General features: G+C 38.3%; 1 protein-coding gene across 4 annotated transcripts; it reads left to right on the forward strand.

Moving 5' to 3' along the window:
• Positions 1 to 2,782: 2,782 nt before the first annotated feature.
• Positions 2,783 to 20,884, forward strand: ZNF639 (zinc finger protein 639). 4 transcript variants are annotated; one of them, XM_067034053.1, is made up of 6 exons: positions 2,783 to 2,999; positions 6,934 to 7,007; positions 7,674 to 7,742; positions 8,802 to 8,912; positions 13,431 to 13,565; positions 14,031 to 20,884. In XM_067034053.1, the coding sequence occupies exons 3-6, from the start codon at positions 7,685 to 7,687 to the stop codon at positions 15,182 to 15,184; spliced, it is 1,458 nt and encodes a 485-aa protein (XP_066890154.1). In that variant the 5' UTR covers positions 2,783 to 2,999; positions 6,934 to 7,007; positions 7,674 to 7,684; the 3' UTR covers positions 15,185 to 20,884. The 4 variants fall into 4 exon arrangements, with proteins under 4 accessions (XP_066890154.1, XP_058920569.1, XP_066890155.1 ...); XM_059064586.2 differs by having other exon boundaries at positions 2,997 to 3,230; XM_067034054.1 differs by lacking the exon at positions 2,783 to 2,999 and adding an exon at positions 3,088 to 3,737.
• Positions 20,885 to 23,407: the final 2,523 nt, after the last annotated feature.

Below are 23,407 nucleotides of genomic sequence, written 5' to 3' on the forward strand. Positions count from 1 at the left end.
ACTCCCAGAGATGAGGTTCAGAGAAGAAATGGAGTAAGACTTTTAAAGCCAAAAGACTATCTCTGTCCTATTTTAAGGAAGCAAAGTGAGTGGATTGACTGGCTGGCTAGATCTGGGCTTGCTGGTTTTGAAAGCACTGGGCTGGCTGCTTGGAAGACCTCTGCCGTGTAGGTGGCTCAGAATTACGGAGTCCGGTTTCCTCTGTTGGGAATGTGAGGTCCCTGATGCAAGACTATGGCATGCCATTGCCCCATGTTTGAGTCAGGACTATGGCACCCAGTTAGGTCTACACTAGTGTCATCAGGCTAGGTAACCTGGATAGAGTTTATCAATTCATTCAACAAGCTGAATCCCTAGACTCTTTACCTGCCCCATCCTCCTTAGACCAAGCTAGGCACCTGTCATGAGCTCCCATACACTCTTTACTTACCTTATATATGTTTAGTCATTACATTCCAGTGCTGTTTCATTGCCTACCTTCTCTACTATAAGGACCAGCATGGCAAGGAACATGTCCATCTTGCTCATACTGTATCCCCAGTACCTAATACAGTGCTGGACATAAGACAGATATGCAATGACTATTTTATTGAGGCTCTATGCCTGTGCTAAGCAGGGAGATGGAACAGACTGGAATATAATAAAACTAGAATTCAAAGACTGTGGACAGACAATATGATACACAGGGGTGGAGCCAAATTTTGTGAGAACAGAAGCTTATGCCAACTGAGGGCACCAATTTAAGAAAAATAACAAAATTATAAATGCAAAATTAAGTACCTCATCCTAGAAGAGGTTCATGCACTTGCAGGGACTTGAAGCTTAAAGCTTCATTATCTCCACAGTAAATGCATCTTTGATGATAAGTGGACTGACTAATGCACCAAATGCTATAAAATCTCTGAAGAGTGATCAGAGATCTCTGCTAGGGAAAATCAAAGACTTCACAGAATAGATAAACTGTGAGCTTGATCTTACAGACAGAAACAAAGGAAAGGAATTGCAGGTGGAAGAAACATACGGAAACACACAGATGAGAAAGAGCTGGAGCCTATCTGTGGAATAGTGAGAAGCACTGTACTATTTACCCAGTGTCAGGTTGGGTGGGGAAAGCCTTAGGCTAGTGGTTCTCAAAGTGTGATCCTGGGAGCAGCATCAGCATCACCTGATGCTTAACAAGCCAATAAAGAAATAACATACTCCAAACCAAAGATAGATTAATTACACTACTGCTCCAGGCAGACGCGAGGTGTAAGAAATAAAGTCCAAATTTAGTTGAGGTGTACCTTTTTTTTTTTTTTTTTTTTTTTTTTTTTTTGCGGTACGTGGGCCTCTCACTGCTGTGGCCTCTCCCGTTGCGGAGCACTGGCTCCGGATGCGCAGGCTCAGCGGCCATGGCTCACGGGCCCAGCCGCTCCGCGGCATGTGGGATCTTCCCGGACCGGGGCACGAACCCGCGTCCCCTGCATCGGCAGGCGGACTCTCAACCACTGCGCCACCAGGGAAGCCCAAGGTGTACCTTTTTATAAGTTGGTTCTCAGAAGAGTCGTCTTAGTCAACAGAGAGCTGATGTCCAGCTGCCAGGGCACAACGCTCAGTGAGATGAAGGCGCCGGCGCTGGCGGGCAAAATGATCTCCTTCCCAGGACCGCTGCGTGGTTTCACCACTGCTGGCAAAGAGAAGCCTTCAAAATGGTTCCATAACACCCCCTAGTGGCCTCCACCGTATCAGATCAAGAAACAGCCCAACTACCCAAGAGGGAACGAAACATACTGTCCTTTACAAATTCCACAAACCTGTGTCAATTCCCTATTCCGTGCCATAACTGAGTATACTAGGATTAAAAGGTGCCTCTAAATCTCTTCATACTTTACTCAGGCCATGCCAGCATTCGTAAATATTCGTTTATTTGGGCTTAACACACACATAAAAGTTATGAAATCGTAAAACTCGAGACACACACTAGTGTCTCTTTCAAATGACTTTTATCTCCTGGGAGATAGTTGAAGGGGTCAGAGTAAAGTCTATGATAACTATCCGGTGGTTGGTTGGTTGGTTAGTATGTGGTAAGCAAGAAAAGCACAGTAGACGTATGGATAAAAAGACACAGATTGCAGTCCTATTAGAGTGACCTTGGGCTCGTGATAATCCATATGGGCTTCAACATCCATTTAACAATTATTTGAACCGGTTGCTGAGGCTACAAAAATGAATAAAACCTAGTCTCTAGACCCTCACAAGCTCACTTTACTAATTTGTAAATTGGGACTAACAACCTTAACTTTGTCAAAAAGATTAAACATGTGACCACGCCCTGTTCACAAGTTTATTTACGCTTACTTAATTAAATCCTCTCTACCTCTGCTCCTAGAAACTCAAGGTCGGAAAAGGAGTTAAATCATCTAATCCAATCCGCTATAATTTCACACTCATTCCACCAAGATTTTTTGAGTCAGGGAATCCGGCTAAAGCCTAACAATGATTCACGACCTTTTAAGAGCTTAACCCCCCCGCCCTGTGGACAGCTGCACTTTTCGTCCCCAGTAGGCTGCGGCCCCTCTTCGGGGTTTGAAACGCCACATGCCTTGCCCACCCCGAAGAAGACCATTCTCGCACGTCCCCAGGAGGAGCTTAGTGGGAAAAGGGCGCCTGGAGCGCGTCGCTTCTCCCACTTCTTCCGTGCGGGAGGGAGGGCCGGGGTCGGGCGGGGGAAAGTTCCTTCGGCAGCCTCGCCGGGAGCAATTCTAGAGGCTGGAATCGCCCGCTTGTTTCGGGAGGGGCGGTCCCCCGCCCGGAAGGGACCGCCGCGGCGCGGAGGTGCCTGCCGGGGGTGGGGCGGGCCGCCGGGCCACCCCCGGCGCTTGAGGCCGGTGGTCCCTCCCAGGCCGGGTGTGCTGCGACGCCAAGCCACCCGTTCCCCTGCCCCCACTCTCACCTAGTCACCTCCCCGCCCTCTCGGCGGGCCCCTGAGGCGTGCGGCGCAGGCGCGGAGCGGGACGGTGAGTGCGGCCGCAGAGCCTGGGCCGGGGGCCTGGCTGGCAGGGCATAGGGCGTTCGGGGAGGGAGTGGGGCTGGCCCGGCGGAGCGCCTGGGAGCGTGAGGGCTAGAGCGGCGCCGGCCGCCGCCGTGCGCCCGAGGGCAGGGCTGCGCGGCCCCTCCGGCTGTCCTCGGGCGCCTTGTCCGCAGCCTCGGAGCTGCGCCTGGGCTGGCCGGGCGGGGCCCGAGGACTGGTGAGTGTGAGGGCGGAGCGGGCCGGACGCTGCACTGCTGCAGGGGCCGCGGGCGTGCGGATGCAGTTTCCTGCAGGAGAGGGCAGGAAAGACCGGATGGCGTCTTTTAAACTGAAACCGTGCCTTAGTTTTCAGGCAGGATGGCGCTCCCCTCCCCCATCCCGAAGGCAGTTCCATCCCCTGTGGAGGATGCCTCCACCCCGGCTTGCCTAGGCCCCCCGCTGTATTTTTCCGAAAGGTGCCTCTGGGGTCGGGGTCCTGGGAGTTTCCGCTAGTCGCCGGACCCGGGTGGGGCCGGTGTGTGGCGCTGGGGTGGAAGCGGTTGGGTCCCGGTGGCTCCTGAGGGGCCCCTCCGGGCGTCTGGGCCCGGGACTCACGTCGGCGCCACGCTGGCCCTCAGGCCCTGCCGGGTGGCATCTTGACCCTCCAGCGGCGCGTCCCTTGACCTCGCCTCTAGCCTCAACCTTCAGGCCTCGGTCCCGGCTATAAGTCTCCAGCCAGTATAGTGTAAGCCACTTGTTAGGCTGCTTATAACCCCTTTTGGTTTTGGTTTTCAGTACAGCCAAGGGACACGAGTGATTTGAGGCAGTTTATCTCCTAGCAAAGAGATAAAGCAAAGACTGACACTAAATTGGACATATAGTGTCAGTTCTAGTTCAAGTTTTCCTGTAGCATTTTTGTGTTTCATTTCTTTTGAAATCTGGAAAATATATACTTGTTTCAAAATGAAGTTAGAAAAGAACGTGCTTTTAAAACTATTTAGAAGAAAACTGTAGCTTTTTATTGTAAATGCTTATCTTATGTTTATACCAATTAGAAAGAATATTTACATTGCATGAAAGGCCTTAGAAAGGTTGAACTCTTTGATGTAAGTACTGACTGCCTATTATCTGTAGTGTGTTTTGTACTTAGACGTTTTTATTGTTGAAAAAAAATGACAGGTGGAAAGATGCTGAAGAGTGTCTTGTAAGTTGCTTTTTTTTAAAAAAATGTTTTGGATGGCATGATTTTCTTTTTGTAAACGTAAAATATTTGTGAATACCTTAGCATGAGAAGAATGTCTAGATGTGTATGCACCAAAATGTTAACATTGGTTTTTCTGGATGAATAGATTCTAAGTGATTCAATTCATTTTAATTTTTTTCTAATTTTACTGCAGTGACGTATATTACATCTGTAGTTTGTTTTTAAGTGAGGAAGGGGAGTTGAGTTAAAAGGTGCATGTTCAGAATCTTCCCAATGAAAGGAGGACTAGTGAGCAAATGTGTATGTGACATACCTAAGTAAAAAAGCCAAACTTTTTCATCAGGGCAGTTATACATACAAAAGGCACTTCAAAATATTTGCTGAAATGAAGGATGGTTAGCATTTTGGGTCTTGAGTGGGCATTTTACCATCTTGGCTTAAGGGAGGTCTGGTGAGCATTTGGATATTGTTTAGCCCTAAGGAGGAGTCAAACAATTCCTGATCAAGGTGATCCTATTCCTTCCACCTGACAGTCTGAATCTAGGCCAGCTTGCAACATTAATTCTAATGCCATGTTTGGTTTCCTTTTCTTCGTTTTTTGAAAGAAGTTGAAGTGTTTAGCATGCTCGGCTGACAGTTTTCAGTGTTCTATCTGATACTTGTAGAACATTTAGAACGTGAAGTATAAAGGCTTTAGCTGTGTAAATTCTGGAAGTGTACAAAAGGTATTAGGAATAAGTCTTGAGATTTTAGTTTATTACATAAATATGAAAACAGCTTTTCTTTTATTTTTTAATGCACTTGATGGGGGTGGGCTCAAGGAATGGTATTTGATTTGTTAGGTGAGGCATTATATATATTGATACCATTTCTCTAAATCATGGTTGTCAATTTCTTTGGGTGATTCCCTTCCCCTCCTCCCAATTGGTGGCTGAGTAAGAACTGGAAGCAAGACATAACTTTCTGGTAGCAGTGATTAGAAATGAAGATTTACTCATACAGTTAGTTGTTCAAAACCCAAAAGTCAGAAGACATGCTTTTTATCTCTGGTTCTGCTACTTTGTTGACTTGACTTTCCCTGAGTTTGTTTCCTCATCAGTAAAATTGGAGTGGATTTGATAGTAGCCCTTCTATGTACTTCACAGAATTGTTGTGAAGATCAAATAAAATGAGGAAAATTTGCAATAAACTCAACAGCACTATAAGTAGTATAACAGCACGTGTAGTGCTGATATACCCAGAACTTAGTGAAGCAGCAAAAATAGTATGTTCACCTCAAGTTCCTTACCACTAGAAATGAGATGATCTTAGTAATGATGCCAAGTTCTACCTGCTATATAGTATATCACCGTGGTGATAAGAAAAGCAGTTTATAAACTGGTAGAGAAGACTTCACAGTGCATTTTTTTTCCTGACATTCCTTACTTTCCCAATGCTACAGTGGAAAGAACACTAATCTGAAATGGAGAAGGCAGTTCTGATTCTGACACTAATCTATTACTTGAATTGGGGTGATCACTTTATCTCCCTATTTGTTTCCACAACTAAAATAAAGGGATTGAAAGCATGGTCTTCAAAATCAGTTAGATCTTTGTTCAAATCCCAGCCCTGTCACTTATTAAGTATTCTCCTGACTTAAATTTATGCCTCAGTTTCCTCATCAGTAACAAAGGGTAAAGAATAGCGATTTTGAGAGTGTTGTGGATTTTGCAAATCATAGGGTTAAATAAAATAATGTACACAGCATGGTACATAATTGGTGCTCAAATGATCATTATTATACTTTATTAAATGTATAAGGATTTAAACAGTTTAAAGTCTAATTTGGGGCTTCCCTGGTGGCGCAGTGGTTGAGAGTCCGCCTGCCGATATAGGGGACACGGTTCGTGCCCTGATCCGGGAAGATCCCACATGCCGCAGAGCGCCTGGGCCCTTGAGCCATGGCCGCGGAGCCTGCGCGTCCGGAGCCTGTGCTCCGCAATGGGAGAGGCCACAACAGTGAGAGGCTTGCGTACCGCAAAAAAAAAAGTCTAATTTGGAGTTGGCTTGCATTATATTGGCTTTCACTGTGGCTGAATAAATTAATGAGATTTATATTCCTATTTTGGTGTTAAGATACAACTATAGCTTTAGAAGGTAAACTCATTTCAACGAAACATGACACATTTACATATAGTCACATATTTATAGATTTATACAAGTTTTAGTACTTAATACACTATGTTCAAAAGAATATTGTACTTGAGTTAATTCTGTATAGCTTTCTAGTTGACTAAGATCTGGTACCATTATATTCTTTTTAAAAAAAAAACTAGTTTTATTTATTTAGGCTGCATTTGGTCTTTGTTGTTGCACACAGGCTTTCTCTAGTTGCAGAGAGTGGGGGCTACTCTTCGTTGCAGTGTGCGGGCTTCTCACTGCAGTGGCTTCTCGTTGCGGAGCATGGGCTCTAGGCGCACAGGCTTCAGTAGTTGTGGCACACAACTACTTCAGTAGTTGTGGCTCAGTAGTTGTGGCTCGAGGGCTCCAAGCGCAGGCTCAGTAGTTGTGGCGCATGGGCTTAGTTGCTCCACAGCATGTGGGATCTTCCTGGACCAGGGCTGGAACCCATGTCCCCTGCATTGGCAGGCAGATTCTTAACCACTGTGCCACCTGGGAAGCCCACCATTGTATTCTTGAGTCTCAGAAATGAACTACCTTTTTGCTCATATGACTTTTGTCATGTTTTTTTCTACAGGCATTTTTTTTAACCATCTGTGAAAACTTCCTGTAATTCATTTTTCCTCACTCCAGTATTAAGAATTATACCAAGTAAGTGGGATGTAGTAAAACGAATTGACTAACTAAAACTAGTCAATTCTATAACAGTCTGTCGGAATTTAATCATTCAGTGGCTGCCATACTCTTTTGTTCTCTACAGAATGTTGAATGTGACCTCATAAGTCAGAAAAGGATTTTTTTCTTGAAAATTATATTCTGAGCTTCTATACAATGAGTTTAGTTTTTTTTTGTTTTTTTGTTTTTCCTGAAGCCAGGGCATCAATACAGATTTGTGACAGTATTTTTTTGAGGGAATGTATCTACCTGTGGCTTCAAAACTGCGTCAGAATATTCCCAACTGTAAGAAATGTACCTGTAAAACTCTTAATTTGGTGCCATATGCACAATTTGTCTTCTATAAAAAATAATTTAAGCATAAGGCTTATGTTATTATCCAGTTTTCACAATTACATCCACATTTGAAAAGGAGTTCTCGACCTCAGTAAGAAAGAAAACAGAACTTGGTGTCCTGCCTTTAAACTTGATCAGAAAAATAAATCCAAAATGTAAGCAGAAGGATTGTTTAACATTTCTCTTATGAAGTGGATTTTCATGTGGCACACATACTTCCTATTGCCAATAAACTATTTGGTTAAAAGAAAATTTTATAACAATATTAACAGTTGTGATATATTTGTTAAATGTTTCCATTTTTAGATTAAAAAGATATGAATGAATATCCTAAAAAAAGAAAAAGGAAGACTTTACACCCTTCTCGTTATTCAGGTCAGTGTGTGATTAAATTATTTGAAAGTTAGGCCATGTATTCCCATGCAATTGTGTTTCCATCATTTTCTCATAAATGATCTGATAAGAGTTAAATATCTGGGTCAACTTTTAGGTTAAGAGTAAACTTTAAATAAATTCTCTGAAAATATATTTCTCAATGTCTGCCATGTGCTAGGCACACGTCAGAACTTTACAGACATTGTTTATTCCTCACAACTTCATAGTTTATAGATATTTAAAATTAGATATCCGAGGTTACATACTTATACAGCATAATTGATATGTGCCTGTGTGATTCCCAAGCTTGTGCTTAAGGCACGGCAATAACCTTGGTGGAAGATATTTTGCATCATTGGGAAAATACTTTATCTTGTACATTATTTTCAGAAATATGAATTTCTTTTTGATTGTGTAATTTTAGATCCTTTCTTTGAGGTTGGCTCTGCTGTCTTGGCAAATAAGGTGTCTTTGGCCATCTGTAACAAATGCAACTGACATGCATATACTTGGGGCAGTCTCAGGTATACCTGTTAACCAACCCAACCTACACATTTTTCGTATCAGGAAATTAAGCCTGGTTTACTGCTTACTGGCACTTCCCAGGCAAGAGTTGAAATGACTGTATTCAGAGCCCTAACTGGTCCTCAGACTTTCCCCTATGTGTTATGCTTTTCCTACAGTACATGGCAGATCTTCTTGGTAGTTAATTCAGTGGGTTTTTTGGTTTGTTATTTTTGTTCTTTTCTGTTGGGTTTTTTTTTTTTTTTTTTTTGCAATTAACATATATATTGCATATTTATATTTTGTGAGATTCTGACCAAGGCAAATATATCTTTGTGTGCTTCAAAGTATTATATTTTAAATTGTATAATTTATGGTTCTTTCAAAGCTCTAAGTCAGTGTCAGATCTGAATTATAAAAGCCTTGAGAATTGAGGGAAATATTAATACTTTATTACAAATACTATGAAATTTTATATATGTTGGATAAAGAGATTGCTGTCATTAAATGTATATATGTTCAGTATGCTTGAAATTTTTAAAATTTTGTTTTCAGATTCCTCTGGAATAAGCAGAATTGCAGATGGATTCAATGGCATTTTTTCTGATCATTGTTATAGTGTTTGTTCTATGAGACAACCAGACTTAAAATATTTTGACAACAAAGGTATATCTAAATTTTCAAAAATATTTTTCTTTATGTTGCTTTTATAATTTTTCATTTCTTTTTTGAAAATGTGGGTGAAAGGGATGATTTCAAAATGGGCAAGTGTTTAAACTTAAGAAAACAAAAGAGTTTTGTGTAAGAAAGTGAATTTTAATTTTTAACATTATTTCAGAGATATAAATCAAAAACAGATCCTCCTAAATCAATTTTAATCATCTAGGAATCAGTGGCAAAGCAGGAATGACCCAGAGTTTGGACCATTTATGATGAAAGGTGAAGAATACTGTTACACACAGTTCTTCCACTCAGCTATACCTTTCAGTCTGAAGGACTAATGGAAGGAAAGAACAGAGGGTGAAGGATTTGGTCATTTTCAATCTTGTATCTTCTATTGACTCCTCTTTTCTAGAGCATTAGATGAATAGTAACTTGCATTTGTTCTCTTCTTCCTCTGCAATGATCAAAACTCCCAGTTCCTGTGAGCTCCTATTACAAGCACAGAAACGTAAATTATTTAAAGAACATGCAGGGATTTCCCTGGTGCTGTAGTGGTTAAGACTCCATGCTCCCAGTGCACGGGGCCCGGGTTCAATCCCTGGCCAGGAAACTAGATCCCACACGCTGCAACTAAGAGACTGCATGCTGCAACTGAAAGATCCCATGTACCGCAGCTAAGACCCAGTGCAGCCAAATAAATAAAAATATTTTTTTTAAATAATAAAAAATAAAGAAATTTTAAGAAAAGAACATGCAGAGTCAGAGAGATCAGTATGAACTCATGTTTGGCTTAATAGAGACACAAATGGTTACATACAGAAACATTTATGGGTATATCTATATATACGTGGTAGTGTACATGTACATATTTTTTGCTGTGTTAGCTGAGGGGGCCTAACAGAAATGACAGCCCAGTAGCAATGAGCACATCTAGTGCCCAGATCTTGGTTTCTAATACCATTTTCCAATAAAAGGAACGAGGGCTTCTTGGAGAAATGGCTGATTTAAGGGGGAGGAAACAAATCTGTACAGAAGAATTCCAAATTATTTATGCAGATACTCCTCACTCAAGGAGGTGAAGCATAACTTTACACTCCTTAAGTATAGACTGCACTTAGTGACTTAATTCCAAGCATAGAGTATGGAAAGTAAAAGAGTGACTTTACAGTGGAGAAACCTGATAAATACCCTGGTTATCAAGTTCAACGTTAAAGGTGATAGACCAAGTTAATAGTATGTACTCTTGATATGATACGATAAAAATGACAGTTTGCCTCTGTGTTTCCCTCCCAATAATACATAATCCCAGTCTAATCATGAAAAAAAAACCAAAGTTCATTAGTGGGACATCCTGCAAAATACCTTATCAGTCTCCTCAAAATTGTCATGGTCTTCAAAAACAAGGGCAGTCTGAAAAACTACCACGGTTAACAGTAACCTAGAGACATGACAACTAAATGGTATGTATCCTGGTTGGGATCCTGGAACAGAAGAAGGACATTACATAAAAACCAAGGATATCTAGATGAAGTATGGACTTTAGCTAATAATAACTTACCAGTATTGGTCATTAATTGTAACAAATATTAATGTAAGATGTTAATACTGGAGAAACTGAAGGGAAGATATATGGGAATTCTCTGTACTGTCTTTTTTTTTTTTTTCTGTAAATCTGAAACTTCTAAAACATAAAGTCTGTTTAAGAAAGACCTGATGTTGAAATGCAGTTTTCTCTACTGACTGTCATTTCAGCTTGTCCATGTTAACTTTAAAACATTGGGGCTTTAACAAATTGGAGGAGAAAAATCATATGATCATCTCAATAGATGCAGAGAAAGTTTCTGGCAAAATTCAACACCCATTTATGATAAAAACCCTCCAGAAAGTAGGCATAGAGGGAACTTACCTCAACATAATAAAGGCCATATATGACAAACCCACAGCCAACATCGTACTCAATGGGGAAAAACTGAAACCATTTCCACTAAGATCAGGAACAAGACAAGGTTGCCCACTCTCACCACTATTATTCAACATAGTTTTGGAAGTTTTAGCCACAGCAATCAGAGAAGAAAAAGAAATAAAAGGAATACAAATTGGAAAAGAAGAAGTAAAGCTGTCACTGTTTGCAGATGACATACTTTACATAGAAAATCCTAAAGATGCTACCAGAAAACTACTAGAGCTAATCAATGAATTTGGTAAAGTAGCAGGATACAAAACTAATGCACAGAAATCTCTTGCATTCCTATACACTAATGATGAAAAATCTGAAAATGAAATTAAGAAAACACTCCCATTTACCATTGCAACAAATAGAATAAAATACCTAGGAATAAACCTACCTAAAGAGACAAAAGACCTGTGTGCAGAAAATTATAAGACACTGATGAAAGAAATTAAAGATGACACAAATAGATGGAGAGATCGATATACCATGTTCTTGGATTGGAAGAATCAACTTTGTGAAAATGACTACACCACCCAAAGCAATCTACATATTCAATGCAATCCCTATCAAACTACCAATGGCATTTTTCACAGAACTAGAACCAAAAATTTCACAATTTGTGTGGAAACACAAAAGACCCCGAATAGCCAAAGCAATCTTGAGAAAGAAAAACAGAGCTGGAGGAATTAGGCTCCCGGTCTTCAGACTACAATACAAATCTACAGTAATCAAGACAGTATGGTACTGACACAAAAACAGAAATATAGACCATTGGCACAGGATAAAAAGCCCAGAGATAAACCCATACACATATGGTCACCTTGTCTTTGATAAAGGAGGCAAGAATATACAATGGAGAAAAGACAGCCTCTTCAATAAGTGGTGCTGGGAAAACTGGACAGCTACATGTAAAAGAATGAAATTAGAACACTCCCTAACACCATACACAAAAATAAGCTGAAAATGGATTAAAGACCTAAATGTAAGGCCAGACACTATCAAGCTCTTAGAGGAAGATATAGGCAGAACACTATGACATACATCACAGCAAGATCCTTTTTGACCCACCTCCTAGAGAAAGGGAAATAAAAACAAAAATAAACAAATGGAATCTAGTGAAACTTAAAAGCTTTTGCACGGCAAAGGAAACCATAAACAAGACGAGAAGACAACCCTCAGAATGGGAGAAAATATTTGCAAATGAAGCAGCTGACAAAAGGATTAATCTCCAAAATTTAAAAGCAGCTCATGCAGCTTGATATCAAAAAAACAACCCAATCCATAAATGGGCAGAAGACCTAAATAGACATTTCTCCAAAGAAGATATATAGATTGTCAATGAACACATGAAAGAATGCTCAACATTATTAATCATTAGAGAAATGCAAATCAAAACTACAATGCGATTTCATCTCACAGTCAAAATGGCCATCATCAAAAAATGTACAAACAATAAATGCTGGAGAGGGTGTGGAGAAAAGGGAACCCTCTTGCACTGTTGGTGGGAATGTAAATTGATACAGCCATTATGGAGAACAGTATGGAGATTCCTTAAAAAACTAAAAACAGAACTACCATATGACCCAGTGATCCCACTATTTGGCATACACCCTGAGGAAGCCATAATTCAAAAGGGCACATGTACCCTAATGTTCATTGCAACGCTGTTTACAGTAGCCAGGACGTGGAAGCAACCTAAGTGTCCATCGACAGATGAATGGGTAAAGAAGATGTGGCACATATATACAATGGAATATTACTCAGCCATAAAAAACAGAATTGAGTTATTTGTAGTGAGGTGGATGGACCTAGAATCTGTCATACAGAGTGAAGTAAGTCAGAAAGTGAAAAACAAATACTGTATGCTAACACATATATATGGACTCTAAAAAGAAAAAAAATGGTCATGAAGAACCTAGGGGCAAGATGGGAATAAAGACACAAACCTATTAGAGAATGGACTTGAGGATATGGGAAGGGAGATGGGTAAGCTGTGACAAAGAGAGTGGCATGGACATATATACACTACCAAATGTAAAATAGATAGCTAGTGGGAAGCAGCCGCATATCACAGGGATATCAACTTGGTGCTTTGTGACCACCTAGAGGGGTGGAATAGGGAGGGTGGGAGGGAGGGAGATGCAAGAGGGAAGAGATATGGGAACATATGTATATGTATAGCTGATTCACTTTGTTATATAGCAGAAACTAACACACCATTGTAAAGCAATTATACTCCAATAAAAATGTTAAAAAATAAATAAACATTGAGGCTGAGATGAGGGAATAAAGACTTACTCAAACTCAGTAATTTCAAGTTAAAATTCCCAAGTAACTTTAAAAAGTTTATTGTGGTCCAAATAGGGCATGGAAGCAAAAGTAGTTGCTTGTTTGGACAGATTTTCTGTGTATCTGTGGTATGCAGATAACAAAGCTTTTCATAGCTAAGTGTAAGTCCTTAGTTCTGTTGGAATTCTAAATTATATTTTAAAACATTGGTACTTCATTTTATAATAATGTTTAATGCTTTTATATAAATAATAAATATTTTTCCAAATCCCTTTTCACAGATGATGATTCTGATACAGAGACATCAAATGACTTGCCAAAATTTACAGATGGAATCAAGGCCAGAAACAGAAATCAAAACTACCTGGTTCCCAGTCCTGTACTTAGAATTCTAGATCACACTGCCTTTTCTACAGGTAAGGGACAGTAATTAATATAATAGAATTTGTACATTTTGTATAGATCAGTGAAAAAATAATAAGTAAAATAAATTTATTTTTGCCAGTGACTTATTTAGTAGGTCTTATTTAGTAATAATAAAAATAATAGCCTTGTCGGGCACGGTGGCGCGCGCCTGTAGTCCCAGCTACTCGGGAGGCTGAGGCAGGAGGATCGCTTGAGCCCAGGAGTTCTGGGCTGTAGTGCGCTATGCCGATCGGGTGTCCGCACTAAGTTCGGCATCAATATGGTGACCTCCCGGGAGCGGGGGACCACCAGGTTGCCTAAGGAGGGGTGAACCGGCCCAGTCGGAAACGGAGCAGGTCAAAACTCCCGTGCTGATCAGTAGTGGGATCGCGCCTGTGAATAGCCACTGCACTCCAGCCTGGGCAACATAGCGAGACCCCGTCTCTAAAAAAATAATAGCCTTGTTTTATTCTTAGAAAAATCTGCTGATATTGAAATTTGTGATGAAGAGTGTGACTCCCCTGAATCAGTCAACCAGCAAACTCAAGAGGAGAGCCCTATAGAAGTTCACACTGCTGAAGATGTTCCTATTGCTGCAGAAGTGCATGCAATTTCTGAAGATTATGATATAGAGACAGAAAACAATTCCTCTGAGAGTCTCCAAGACCAAACTGATGAAGAGCCACCAGCTAAACTTTGCAAAATTCTTGACAAGAGCCAAGCTTTTAATGTGACTGCCCAGCAGAAATGGCCTTTACTGAGAGCTAATAGCAGTGGCCTCTATAAATGTGAACTTTGTGAGTTCAACAGCAAATATTTTTCTGATTTAAAGCAGCATATGATCTTGAAGCATAAGCGTACTGATTCAAATGTCTGTCGAGTATGCAAAGAAAGTTTCTCTACCAACATGCTCCTGATCGAACATGCCAAACTGCATGAAGAGGATCCCTACATTTGTAAATACTGTGATTATAAGACAGTAATTTTTGAGAACCTCAGCCAGCACATTGCAGACACCCATTTTAGTGATCACCTTTATTGGTGTGAGCAGTGTGATGTACAGTTCTCCTCAAGCAGTGAACTCTACCTACATTTCCAGGAACACAGCTGTGATGAACAGTACTTGTGTCAGTTCTGTGAACATGAAACGAATGATCCAGAAGACTTGCATAGCCATGTGGTAAATGAGCATGCATGTAAATTAATAGAGTTAAGTGATAAGTATAACAATGGAGAACATGGACAGTACAGCCTCTTAAGCAAAATTACATTTGACAAATGTAAAAACTTCTTTGTATGTCAAGTATGTGGGTTTCGGAGTAGACTTCATACAAATGTTAACAGGCATGTTGCTATTGAACATACTAAAATTTTTCCTCATGTTTGTGATGACTGTGGGAAAGGCTTTTCAAGTATGCTAGAATATTGTAAACATTTAAATTCACATTTATCTGAAGGGATTTATTTATGTCAATATTGTGAATATTCAACAGGACAGATTGAAGATCTTAAAATTCATCTAGATTTCAAGCATTCAGCTGATTTACCTCATAAATGTAGTGACTGCTTAATGAGGTTTGGAAACGAAAGGGAATTAATAAGTCACCTTCCAGTCCATGAGACATCTTGATTGTTCTCTTTAACTTCCATAATGTTGATGTAAAATAATAAATTTGACTTTTTTGCAGATGTTAAAATGGATGATTTTAAACACAACTAATGAGAACTGTCTCTGACAAGATCTTTTTAAATTTTTTTTCTTGGCATTGCTACCTTTTTCAGTATAAATTGTATCCTAAATGTGGTATTTTCAATGTATTGTAGTTGGTAGTTTTAACCACTTTTGATGACTATCGTCATGTTTCTTGCATGTTCTCTGATTTCATAAATTGATAAGAAACAGATGTACTGAAGAAATTAGACTATAGTTTTCCTTCCGTAAACATAGGTGCTGTAAACTTTTTCTTCTTTAAACTCAAAACAAGATCAGTTTTTCATGTATGAAGTCGATAAAGTACTGTACTGCCTGAACTAAAGTGCAACATAATGTGCACTTAAGTCCACTGATGAAGTCCCATTAATAAATCCAGACCCTCCTTTTGCATTCCCCAACAATTATTATCCCCAAGACAATCAGTGAACTCCCCATCTGTGTGATTCTTTCAGTGACACTAGGAGGCCAGTGTTATGGTAAGAAGGAGAATCTGGTTTTCTTGGCAGTCTTTTTAATTCTCACTCTATTTTAACCCCATCTATGTGCTAAGTAATTTTAAATGGAGAGAAACTGGTAAGGGGTTTGACAATAAAGTAACATTTCATAACTCATTTATAAATGAATAAACAGGTTATTTATATATAATCTGTTCACCTTTCATTTTCAGTTATGCAACTGCAAAGTATTGCCCGAACTTCTGATATCAAATCATTTTCTGCAAAAACCCACTGAAGTATTAAAATAGAAATAGGAAAATGTGGGAGATAGGGGTTGCTGTATGAAAATGTATAGATTACTTTTGATAGTGGTAAATCAATCTTCTATATTAGTTTCCTGTGGTTACCATAACAAGTTATCACAAACTGAGTAGCTTAAACAATAGAAATTTATTGCCTCACAGTTCTAGAGGCTAGAAATTCAAAATTGAAATATTACCATAGAGCTGTGAGAGAAGGATCCATTCCCCGCTACTCTCCTTGGCTTGTACGTGGCTATCTTCATGTTCACATGGTCTTCTCCCTGAGTGCAAGTCTGTTTCCAACTTTGCCCCTTTTACAAGGAACCAACCAGTCATTGGATTAAGGCCCACCCTGATAACCTCATTTTAACTTGATAAAGACACTATACCCAAATAAGTTCATATTTTGATGTACTGGGGCCCAGGACTTCAACATATGAACTGAGGGGAGTGAGGGAGAGGCACAACAATTACAGTTTTTTATAGTATCAAGGAGCTTTTTATAGTATCAAGGAGATAGTATTTTGTGCATCATTGACCTCAAATAAACACTGCCGCTAACTATTGTCATTCAGAAATATTGATGTAGTTGAAAAGACTGATTTATGACCCACAGTGTTTTTTTTTACTTCAAAACCCATGGGAATTGAGTCTGTTTTGAGAATGGTGGCAGCAACAAGTGTTTCAAAACCAATCATTTTTATTTCCACCATTTTGTTATATATGCATACCTGTATTCCTAGAAACTACCATTCTATCTGATTATCACATTCCAGGTAGAGCTGTCTGATATAAATGTTGCTTAGAAGATTTAAAATGTTAATGAAATTGGAAGAAAACATTAGAAACCATCTGGTCTACAACCTCTAGTTTTCTAAGTTTCTTATAGGAACAGAAACTTAGGTTGTTACTAGGCCAGGGTCCCAAAACCAGTTATAGCAGACAGGAGTGGAATCCAAGTTTTTTGGCTTCCAGTGTAGTTATGTTTCCATTACACCATGTTACATAAAAATCTAAGGTTTGTCCTTGGGATGTTTTTCATAACTACGTTACCTAGCTATTCAACTACCTTCTTGGTAATTCTGTCTTTACACTTTTTAAATATACATCCAGCTTCGGGAATTTGATTTTCAGGAAACAAACCTTAAATAAATAATGCCTGGGGGGTTTGTGTGTGTGTATTTTACAGCTTTACTTTTGATCAGGTGTTAGTAATCAAATTAGAGATTGTAATGCAACTACTCCAGAGGTATTAAATCCAAGTTTTAGAACCATATAATTTACTGCTTTTTTGCTGAATCTGCAGCTTGAGGCCACATCTCACTGACAGTTTGTCCAATAAAACCTTTTTGCTTTGACTCAGCTTTCAAATAAGCCTATGACTGACCATAAATTGCTGAGGTAGCAAGTCTATATTTTTAGCTAAATGAACTTCTTCTAATTGCTAAAATAGAAAATTTTCTAATTGCTTCTAGATTTTTTCTGCGCAAAGACATTTCCACTGTACTCTTTTGTGACTGGAGAATACATAACAGATGGTGATGTTTATTAGCACTACAATAGAATTCTTGGCAGTAGTGAACAGTAGTGATGGATCTTTTTTTTCCATCTTCACTTTGCAGTTCATATTATTTGAAAATGATTGTGTGGTTCTCAAAAGCTTATAAATTTGTAAATTTCCTGCTTGTGAGTTTGCCAGTTTTACCATTTTAAATCACCTTTCTTATTCCTCTGAGTGTGTATCATATATTAACCAGTTTCTCTGTTTCACAGGGTCTGTAGCCTGTTAGGTGATTGTGGAATTATTGGCAGGTGTAGCCAGTAGTGTTTCGTTTTTCCCCAATAAACTAACACTATTCCTAGTTTTTAAATCTGATTTTCGAAGCATTGAATTACTTAATTCCTGACAATTTACAGTTCATCTTACTCAGCTTGTTCTCCCAGTCTTACCTTTTACAAGCAGGTTAATATACTCCCCAAACTACTGTGATTAATTTTTGATGGAATTTTCATGACTTAAAAGCACTATGAGTGACTTAAATTTGAAAAAGCTAATAAAAATCAAATAGCCATGGGAATTCCCTGGCGGTCCAATGGTTAGAACTCCATGCATCCACGGCAGGGGGTACAAGTGAGATCCCTGGTCGGGAAACAAAGATGCCCCAAGACGTGGCACAGCCAAAAGAAAAAAATTCATATCAAATAGCCACAATCCTCTTGAGAAGCAGATTGACTTAAAAGAATCAATACTTTTTATTTAATTGAAAATAAATAGTTTCACTAACTGTAAATCCCAACAGAGAAGCAAATCTGGCTAGTTAGTTTTACCCTACAATTAACAGTCTCATCCCTATAAATTAAAAATGAACTTTTGAATATATATTCCTTTGTAACTCAATCCTGATGACTGAAGATAGAGTATCTGCAAGAATTATTCATGGCATTGAGTTTATGGATTTACAAATATATCTTATATTGGTTTAGCTTTCCATAAATTAAGCTCTTACGACAACAGTTAAATCTAAGAAAGAAATGTGTATGGACATTTCTGGTGTAAAATATAAATTCACAAAGCTAAAAGTTGTCACATGTAATTTACATGTTTATTACATGAAGTTATATGCTCAATTTGTAAGTTTAAAAAACTAAAAAATTTTTTTAAAAAAACTAAAAAATTTAAGTCTATTGCTTGGAGTCTACTTCATACTAGTGATTTGAAAAATAATTTTCTATATAAAGATTTTTCCATATTAAAGTATCACCACAACTTCCTTATTAAGTTCATTTTCCTTAGTAACCTTGGTATTAAACTGGTAACTACCTGAACCCAAAATAAATCACATTTATGAAAAGTAATTTCTTCATTGTGAAAAGGAACAATTTTCTCACATTACTAAATAGGAATATTGTGTCACCTCCTAGTCTTAATCCCATACTTTAAAAGAGATCACAATTTAGATACTTTTTAGGGGAATTTTTGTTGTCACAACCTTTAAGTTTGTTGTTGTTTATTTTGAGTTTTAAATAGGCAAACAAATATGACCTGGATAATTTTTTTCTTGCTAAAAATATTGAGCTGAATGAATTACACATTGAAAAATTTAATGAAAAGTATGTTTTAAATAAAAAATGTTTTCTAGTTTTTAAATATCTTATCCAGATAGTGTCCACTATTGAAAAACATGACAGTTGAAATAATTGATACTTTTGCCCTTATTCTTCAGAATAAGCTGAGATTAGGAATTGGAATCATACCAAAATAACACAAATGTAATTTCTGGTGGGTAGTGTTTGTTTTTGTTTTTTGTTTTTTGATCCTCTGCCTAAAGACCACTTACCATAATGTTTTTGATTTTAGTTGGCTGAAATCTGAGACTACTGAATTCTCTTTTCTTGCCTACCCTGCACGTTTTATTTAGGGTTACCACTTCTTTGCTATAGCATTATGCTTTTTCAAAAAACATGTTGCTCGAACTATATTCTATGACTGATTACCCTCCTCTGTGCAACTCTTCCTCACCTCATTTGGATTTTCAGAAAGTCTCAAAAGATTAAATTTTCCCAGTTAGCAAGGTGAGAGTGGATTTGTCTAATTCTTCCTTCTCTGTATTCTCCAAACTGTTTAAAATAACTTAATCCTTTCATACCATATACCCACCACATCACTCGCTTCTATACCCTGTAAATATTTTATAAATTTCTGTCTAACAGCAGTGCTGAGTTTAGAATTTGTAATGTGTCTATTTTGGAGTTTTGAAAAGAATATCATGGCACTTTTTTTTGGCGGGTGGGGGGGTGGGGGGCGGGCAGGGAAGAGGCTGCGCAGCTCTTGCGGAATCTTAGTTCCCCAACCAGGGAATGAGCACAGGCCACGGAGTAAAAGCACCAAGTCCTAACCACTGGACCGCCAGGAAATTCCCTCATGGCACTTCTTTCTTTATGGTTACAAGATTATGGTTAAGTGCCTTGTGGCACTGATCCAGTGTTCTTTAGTGAACAACTAAATTGCTGAAATAGAGAAACTAACAAAATGACAATGTTAGTTTAGGAGGAACCTCAGAAATAATCTAATCCAGACTCATAAAGTGCACAACATATAAAAATAATTATACATAATACAGTTTTATTTTCATGATTGTAAATTATATGTTGTAAAATATAACATCAAATCTGATTCATGAATATTTTTACTTAGGACAGAACTTTTTTTAAAAAAAGCAAACGGTTAAGGAAAAAGCATTAAGTAATGATACATGGACATGGAAAAAATTGAGCAGGTGAAACATGAATGACTGAAGTTTGAGAATACAAAATTCTGATCTAAATTTCTTGTTTATAGCTTAGAAAAATGGTTCTCTAACATCATTAGACAAATGCTTTTTAAGCTAGAATAAACAGGACTTTATAACTCTCTACCACTCTTCAAAGAATTTTCTATAGAAAAAGTGAAAATGTGCCCTGTTTTTTCCATGGAATGTCATACCAGACAATTGAAGAGAGAAAATAATGTATAGTACTGGACCATGGCATGTGACTTTGTTTTCTAGTCCCTGTTTGCTAACCATAAATTGTGTGACTAACCAAGGACAATGGATGTATTGTTACCAAATTTTTCTTGCAGTTTCTTAAAAACCTCTATTTCACTACTAGTCAGTTTAACAAACAGCTATGGAATATCTCCTATTAAGCCATATGCACAGGGATACAAAGATAAACTATGGTTCTTGTCCTCAAAGAAATTTACCATATAGGGCAGGAAACTCTGTCACCTTTCTGAACTCGAATTCAGTTAAATATCAAGTTGAGTGCCTTCTGTGTTTCTAAGTATTCACTTTGTAGATAATGCTACCATAAACATTCTTGTATGTGTTAACGTGTTTGGGGGTTTTGTTCTCTTTTTTCTGAGGGGGGGTGGGCTTTGTGTATATATTTTTTTGTATGCTTGTGATTAAATACCTCCAAAATATTATCCAGAATGGCTCAAGTTTACACACCTATCAGCTGTTCATGTTTCCCTACATCCTTATCAAAAGTTTTATACAACTTTTTAATTTTGGTAAATCTGAGGGACATAAAGTAGTATGTTACTATTGTTTGAATTTGCATTGATTACTAACAAGATTGAAAATAATATGCTTATGAGACATTTTGGTTTCTAATTTTGTGAAGTGCCTCTCCATAGCTTGCAGGATCTTGGTTTGCAGAGCAGGGATTGGACCGGGGCCACGGCAGTGAAAGTGCCGAGTCCTAACTGATGGACCGCCAAGGAATTCCCCTTTGTTCACTTTTCTATTGGGTTTTCTGGTTAATTTTCAGAAGTTCTTTAAAAATTTTAAATATTGGTTCTTAGTTGATGATATACACAGCAAAAAATAGATTCCCAGATTGTCATCCATCTGTTACTTATGTCTTTTGTTGAACAGAAATCTTTACATTGGGACTTCTCTGGCAGTCCAATGGTTAAGTCCACGCTCTTAATGGAGGGGGCACAGGTTCGATCCCTGGTCGGGGAACTAAGATCCCACATGCTGCACGGTGAGGAAGGAAGGAAGGAAGGAAAGAAAGAGAAAGAGAGAAAGAAAGAGAGAGAGAAGAAGGAGAGAGGAAGGGAGGGGGGAAAGATCTAATGTAGATACATCCATCACATTTTACCTCACAGGCTGTGCTTTCTACATCTTGTTAACAAACTGTTTTCCTACATTTTCTCCTAGTAATGTTCTGGTTGTACCTTTTGTGTTTAGGTCTGAGTTTCTTTGTGTGTAAGGATGATTCAAGTTTTATTTTTGTTCATTCAAGTGAGCTGATTTCATCAATACTATTTGTTAAATAATGCATCTTCCCCCAGTGATTCATGATACCAATTTGATCATATAGCCACTCCCCATGGGCATAATTGGCATATGGATCTGTGTCTGTACTCATTATATTCCTATTTGTTCCTGCAATAGTATCACATGTTTTAACAGTTGCTTTAAACATTATAGCTTTCCAGTATGTCTTACTATCAGGTAGTGTGAATTTATTCTCCCTGCTCTTCTTTTTTTAAAAATTTAATTAATTAATTAATTAATTAATTAATTATTTTTGGCCGCATTGGGTCTTTGTTGCTGCACACGGGCTTTCTCTAGTTGCGGCGAGCGGGGACTACTCTTCATTGCGGTGCACGGGCTTCTCATTATGGTAGCTTCTCTTGTTGCGGAGCAGGGGCTCTAGGCACATGCTTCAGTAGTTGTGGCATGCAGTCTCAGTAGTTGTGGCTCACGGTCTTACTTGCTCCACAGCATGTGGGATCTTCCCGGACCAAGACTCGAACCCGTGTCCCCTGCATTGGCAGGAGGATTCTTAATCACTGCACCACCAGGCAAGTCCTCTGCTCTTCTTTTGAGAACAGTTTTAGTTATTGGTAGACTTTTTCTTCTTCCATGTAAATTTAGAATTAGTTCCAATTCCATTTAAGTCTTGTTGGAATTGCATTATAGTTATGATCATTTTTGAGGGAATCAACATCTTTACAATGTTAAATCTTTTCTTTTGTAAACATTGTCTATTTCTCCAGTTACGTAGGTCTCTTTTAATGTTTTTTTAAATTTTTTCCACAAAGGTTGTGTGCGGCTTTTGTTAAGTCAATTCCTAGATTCTTTACAGTTTTGGTTGCTTTGACATGCTATCTTATTTTCTAATTGGCTACTGCATGTATAGGAAAACGTCTGAGTTTTGAAACATGGATTTTTGTATACAGAAATAATGTTTTGGTTTTAATCTTTTTAGTTCTAATAGCTGTCTTTGCTTAATTTTTAATGTAAATAACCATATAATCTGCCATAAATTATATATTTGTCTCTTTACTTCCAGTCTGAGAGTCCAAATGGCTCTTTTTTCTTATCATCAAATTTGTCAGCACTTCTACTACTACAAGGAGTAGAAATAGCATTAGCAGGCATTTTTTTTTTGTTCCTAGCCTTAGATGTAAGACTCCTGAAGTTTCACCATTAAGTATATTTTCTGTAGGTTTTGATAAGTGGCCTTTAGCAGTTTTCTTAGTTTTTAAAGACTTTTTATTGTAAGTAGGTATTAAACTTTAGCAATGACTTTTTCTATAGCTATTGAGATAAACAGGCGGGTTTTCTCCTTTAAGTCCGCGAATATGAATTTCATTGGTTGATTTTCTAATGTTGAATTATCTTTGTATTTTTAGGAAAACTCTACCTGTACAAAAATTTTTTTCTAATACAATGTCGGATTCAGTTAGGTAATATTTCACATAGGATGTTTGCCTTATTCATACGTGTGATTTTCTTTACTTACACCTCCTATCCAGGAGGTATCAAGGTGGTATCAAGGTTATTGTAGTCTTATAAGTGAGCTGGAGTGTTTTTTCTCTTTTTCTATGCTCTGCAAAA

This window comes from Kogia breviceps, chromosome 5 (genome assembly GCF_026419965.1).
Source record: "Kogia breviceps isolate mKogBre1 chromosome 5, mKogBre1 haplotype 1, whole genome shotgun sequence".
Classification (NCBI taxonomy): Eukaryota; Metazoa; Chordata; class Mammalia; order Artiodactyla; family Physeteridae; genus Kogia; species Kogia breviceps.

Bases quoted from the DNA above. Each gene is read 5' to 3' on its own strand.
- ZNF639 (XM_067034053.1), top strand. From the start codon at position 7,685: ATGAATGAATATCCTAAAAAAAGAAAAAGGAAGACTTTACACCCTTCT. The intron at 8,913-13,430 runs GTATATCTAAAT...CCCTTTTCACAG, and splicing joins AAAATATTTTGACAACAAAG to ATGATGATTCTGATACAGAG. The intron at 13,566-14,030 runs GTAAGGGACAGT...TTTTATTCTTAG, and splicing joins TCACACTGCCTTTTCTACAG to AAAAATCTGCTGATATTGAA.